This window comes from Borostomias antarcticus (assembly GCF_949987555.1).
Source record: "Borostomias antarcticus genome assembly, chromosome: 2".
Taxonomy (NCBI): domain Eukaryota; kingdom Metazoa; phylum Chordata; class Actinopteri; order Stomiiformes; family Stomiidae; genus Borostomias; species Borostomias antarcticus.
The window spans coordinates 2,165,088-2,171,065 of NC_140235.1; the positions used below are offsets into that span (position 1 = coordinate 2,165,088).

Below are 5,978 nucleotides of genomic sequence, written 5' to 3' on the forward strand. Positions count from 1 at the left end.
ACACACACACACACACTCCACACACACCTCATGCACAGTCTGCTAGCAGCAGCCAGGTCGGCAAGTCGATCTGTGTTTTGCTCCAAACGATGAACGCTCAGACTATTTTCATCTGCAATAACATTTGGAACGACAGCCTATGTCCGATAAATAGCAGGTGGATTTAAGCCCAGCAACTGACCCTAATCATGTGAATACAGCGTTGTAGGCCTTTTCCACAATATGAGCATGTCAACAAGCTGCAAGTAGTCTAATGTGCTATAGCCTGGAGACACAGAGTTGTGTACGTTGTCACCGAGCGGCGCTCCGCACGCCAACTAACATTAGACCAAGAGGTCATATACTAGTGGACTACAGGCGACAGCCTTCCTTGTGCAAGAAGGGCAATATTTGAGTGCTAAACCACCTAGGCCTGCTAGTAGGACCACCTAGGCCTGCTAGTAGGCTATCGGGTGAAGTAGAGGGATATTGCCTCTTGGAACGGGCCAGTGGCCATGCATCCAGAAACCAAACGTGTCAGTGACATGAATAATCCAAACGTACATATGGAGTTCTCTTACAATTCACGCCTTGAATGGCGATGCTGTTCCCTTTTATGTTTCTGTAATTCTTAAGTCGTAGCCTAGCCCCCTTACAAGAGCAACAGCTAGTGTGGCCTACATTCTTGGCCCTTTCAAAAGAGATGTCTTTCACGCGTTCTGAACACGTTCGTGATTATTGCAATTCTTGGAAATAGACATAGTTTATCGAAAGTCAACCATGAACTATGTCAAGGAACTTGCATTAAATGATAGGCTCAACCATAGCGTATTTTCGGTGTTGAATGTAGCCCATTAGGTTATTATGGTTGGTTTGGGACTGAGATGGAAGCCAGAGAGAAAGCTTTTTTGGGGGAATACTCCAGCTCAGGGAAGAAAAGCTCTTTCACTGGGCCACAATGGGAGATTGGGATAGGGGAGGAGTCCCTAGCGATTACAGCATTTAATGGCGCGTTTACTTAATTTCTGTATTCACTGGCAATCGTAAACAAAAGAGGAAACGGTACTCACATTTAAGGGCTACATGAGGTTGACATTTGCCATAACATCTGCATTTAGAAGCTTAAAGATTATAGTAGGACATATTGTACCTATCCATATCGCTTTGGGCACATGTCCTATGTTATGTGTTGTCTGGGAGCCAGTGTATGTGAAATAATCGGAAGATGATTCCATAAAAACTATATTACTATCAAATGTAGGCCTGTGTGTTTCTCATAAACGCTCGAAGACGGATGGGCAATTAGCATGAATTGAAAAGAGAGACTTAATGCAGAATATGTAAGAAAAATGAATACTGTATTTGATTTAGAAATGTATACATTAACATAAACACGCAAGAAAGAAACATTGAATAGGTAATAAGCGCTTTAGGCGACCCTCGGGGAAATACGAGTCAAATGGCCGTTGAGCAATATTCCAAATTTATATTAAACTTATTTTGCATAAATGTGACTGATAACACGTGTATCTATATCATCCTTATCCCATGTTAAGTATAAAAACAAACAAACAAAACGCCTAGAGCACTTAGTTTTACGCTTTGACAAATATTTTATGTAGGAACACCAAGTTGAGAAAAGTGAGGAAGGGTAGAAAACAGAGAGATGGAGACGAGAGCAATATTATGTACAAGCATATTTCTACACGTATATTACAGACCGGGAGAATGATCGCATTACTTGAGATATACATAATTCAATATAAAATCTTGAAATAAAAATAAAAATCTTATACAGTCATAACGATTCGGTTCCACATTTGACCAGTACCCCACACAGGCAGTGACAGAAGTGTAAAAAGGTGCTTACGACTTAAATGATTGTCTGATGAACATAAAGTAAAACAGGATTGCATCTTGGCTGAGCGGCATCATCACTTGGACTAAAACGGAGATGGAAAAAGGCGACTAAACACACTGGTCGTCCCCTCTTCTTGATGGTCCGTGTGGAAATAATGAATTCAGAGTTTTTTCCCCAGATACAAAAAAACATCATGCAAGTAGTGGTGGGGGTAGGGGGAGGGCGTGGGTCCATTGAAAGCGCTTGAAAAAGACGTGCTTTTAGGCTTATCTCTTTTTTATATTTATATCAATTTGTCCTTTTTTTTCATCCCCAATATTTCATAGTTTTTCAGGTCCATATTCCCTGTATATATTTCTCTTTTTTGTATCATACATCGCACTCCGAGTCACTCGAGGTCACGGAGAGAATGGACGTCCCCGTGTCGACTCGTTCTGTCATACTGGACACGCTGGTGGTCGGGCTGGCGGCGGTCGACGGCGACTCGGCCGAGCTGTGCGGCGTGCAGCCGGACTCCGAGAGGGACCGCAGACCGTTCTGCCCTATGCCTTGATGCTGAAGCCTATCGAATGAAAGAGAGAAGAAAAGGCATCTATTTAGACACAGAACGTCCTCAAAATAGTCATCAGCCTGCAAGAAGCCATGTTGTTAACGAAGAGGCTATCTTTAGGGGGATAATAGAAACAGCAAAGCAGTTGCCTAGCCTAGCATGGACTAGCCTAGCATGGACTAGCCTACTCTGTGGATTTTGGTCATAATAAATAACAAGCCTAGTCTAAATGTTGTTACAAAAAGCATGAACAGGAGGCCTAAATGTTAGTATTTTAAACATGCAGCTCCACTTAACGTTGCTATTTATTTGATAGGCTTAACACAGGCCCAAATCCAAAAGCACACACTGAGATAAGAATAAGCGACATACATTTTTCAGATTGCAGAGATTTAAGAGCTGTGTATGAATGAGTGACGTAAAATTTCGAATCACTCCAATCACCCTAAATGCTTCTGTCAATCCATCTATGATGGTTCCATCACTGGCACAGCAAATTGAGACGTGGAAATGTAGGCTATCCTATGTATTCACTCTTATCGCCTATTGGAATGGTTTAGAGACGGTTTAGAGCGTGTATTTCTGTCAATATACCCATTGTTTATCACAATATGCCTCCAAATATTGTATTTGAATTCATCTCGAGTATATTACACAGTGCAATAGGCTATTACACGTACAATCACAACTAAGGAAATTACAGTTACAGTTATTTAGATAGATAGATAGATAGATAGATAGATAGATAGATAGATAGATAGATAGATAGATAGATAGATAGATAGATAGATAGATACTTAAATAATCCCCGTGGGGAAAATGTGGGTACAGTGGAATAAAGAATACGCATATACAAAGAGAATATACATAATAAATTAAATTACAATAAATATATACATACAGTGTGCATAAATATAGGATACATATAGACAGTCAGTCAGTATAGATATAGGCTATATTATAGCCTACATGCACACATCCACAACACTCAGGAACACAGCAACACTCAAACACTGTTATAGTCTGATGGCCGTTGGCACAACCAAATTAGGTTTTGTGCTGAGCTGATATTAGCCTTTCTATTCATTGGTACGATATTACAGTTTATAGTGCCATTTCAACTAGCATATGTGTTTAAATGTGCACTAACTCTGGGCCTATGACAAGAAATACATATTTCTTAAGTAGGCTAAAGGTCATATGTACCAGCTAGCCTATGTTGCTAATAATAACCTTTATCTACCAGCATAAGTATTTGTTTATTCGAATACAAATTTAAAGGTGTGACACGTAAAGTTTAGTAGCCTATGATATAACAGAAACTTTAACTTGAGAGAAAAGTAGCCTATAGCCTAATTCAAGTAATAGACGCATATGTTTAGGCTACAACATAGCCTATTATGCAACAGCTTATACAGAAAACCATGGCTATTTTAATTGTGTATTCTACAAATGTAGTTTATTTTCTGTGCAAAACATGTCCATAGTTTGGCCTATTTAATAAATGTTTTGTTTTGTTTGTGATGCATATGCTACCATTAGACTATGCTAACTTCTCATTTCCTGTCAGGTGATTAATCTTTGTGATTTGATAGTGATTTCTGATTAACGCATCATAATGATATTTTCAGCAACAATAGGAGTTCGATTTTGTGGCCAACGGAATAAAAGTCGTTCCTCAATGCACTGGTTATAACTAGGCTATAAAATGTCACCCCAAAATAGTAGCCTATATGATAACACTTCCGCAAGCTTTTGGACGATCTGATTTAGGCTATCGTAGGCTTACGTATCTATCTAAAAAAGAAGAAAGATTGTAAACAGTGGTAGTAATAGATAAGCACCGCATCTGTAGCCTACACCGACGATGAATAGACTAGGCTACTAACCTGTTTTTTGCTGCCGCGGCTCTGTCTCGTTGCCTTCGATTTTTAAACCAATTTCCGACCTGTGTAGGAGTGAGTCCTGTGGCTTGAGCCAGTTCCCTTTTCTTGCTTGGATTTGGGTACGGGTCCTGGAGATACCACTCCCTTAACAGACTGCGCGTCCGCTCCTTGAAACAGTGCGTCTTCTGCTCGCCGTCCCAGATGGTTCTGGGCAGAGGGAACTTCTTCCGTACCCGGTACTTATCAACCGGTCCTAAGGGGCGACCGCGCAGCTTCTCTGCCTCCTGGTAGTGCGCCTCCAGCCACATGGCCTGCAGCTTGCCGTGGGAGTCCTTGGTAAACTTGTGGTTCTCTAAGATGTGGTACAGGTCTCTGAAGTTCCCCGTGTGGAAGGCGACCACGGCGCGGGCCCGCAGGATGGATTCGTGCTTGTTGATCGCCTCGCATGCTCCCGGTGCAACGGGAAGGGACCACAGGAACCGTCCCAGCCGCTCGATATCTCCGGTTTCCTCCAGCGTCTCGCAGACGCTCGCCACTTGCTCCGGAGAGAAGTTGAGGGTCGGTAGCTGAAACATTGACAAGTCTTCCGGAGACCTGGTACTGGGAGCGCTGTTCGCCAGGAGCAAAGGGCGATCAGCAAAGTTTGGCAGGAAGAAATGGGAGGGATAAAGCTCTAAGGGGGATCTGAAAACCATGGAATGACCTGAGAGAGAAAGAAAATTATCAAGAAAAAGAAGCGGCGCGTAAAGATTGAATGATTCAATAGCGATCGCCTAATGACACCAGCCTCATAATATCTCCCCCCTAAATCCACCGTGAGTGTAGCATTGAAACATTTTGTGTCGCTTTTTCTATTGGTCTTCTTGGTGTCGTTGTGAGGTTGTCATGGAAGCACTGCCAATCACTGTCAAGCGTGCCAATCATTAGCCAGTACGTAGAGCGAGGCTTTCAGCACTTCTGCAGCACGCACAGGGGGTTATCACAAACTCCGATCTCAACACCACCCTCCCACAGCACGGCCTCATGCGAAGTAGGAGCCAATGCTATCCTATTTGTTGAATGGAATGAGCAATTAGTGGGTGGAATATTATTGCGATCTTAACGAGGCTCGTTAAAGCTAAAGAAGATATGTAGGGTAGGCCAGCCTATAGATGCTTAGACGGGGAGAGAGGGGGGGGGGGGGTATGGGGCGAGAAATGGACAAACAGGGAAACGGAAATACACGTTTAAAATACATAACTTGGTCAGTTCACTGACTATTTTTTACTGGTTTCGCCGTATTCGGTGCATATCAACACTTTTAAATTTTTGGAGAGGAATTACTGGCAACGTCATCTATTGCCCATTTCTTGTAATCCATGCGTTTTTTTTTTCCTATAGTCTATTCCTATGCGCATTTACGCGTCTTTTATTTAGCTTAGATTATGGAGAAAATACAAAATTCATTGGCAACTGTAATAATCTGACTGTCTGATTTTCTCTGGATATGCGATATTAAAATAGGCTATTTACCGTGCCACGGTCTGGGCTGCAGCCTGGGTCTGACCGGTCTGGCTGCCTCCACCGGAGCTTCCTGGAGCTCCGCTGCCGCTCGCCCTGCTGTCCGACTCGGCCTCGTCTGTTGAGACACTGCGGTGCAAACACTCCCCACTGCACTATATCCAAACAGCGTTCTGATGCCAAATTAATATCGAGCGTTATG

The 5,978-nt window shown here is 42.6% G+C and overlaps 1 protein-coding gene across 1 annotated transcript; it reads right to left on the reverse strand.

Moving 5' to 3' along the window:
• Positions 1-2,209: 2,209 nt before the first annotated feature.
• Positions 2,210-4,971, reverse strand: six3a (SIX homeobox 3a; the record flags this gene model as incomplete). The annotated part of the gene is made up of 2 exons (XM_084459249.1): positions 2,210-2,402; positions 4,280-4,971. 2 exons carry the CDS (start codon positions 4,969-4,971, stop codon positions 2,210-2,212), a joined length of 885 nt encoding a protein of 294 aa, XP_084315375.1.
• Between the last annotated feature and the right edge of the window lie 1,007 nt (positions 4,972-5,978).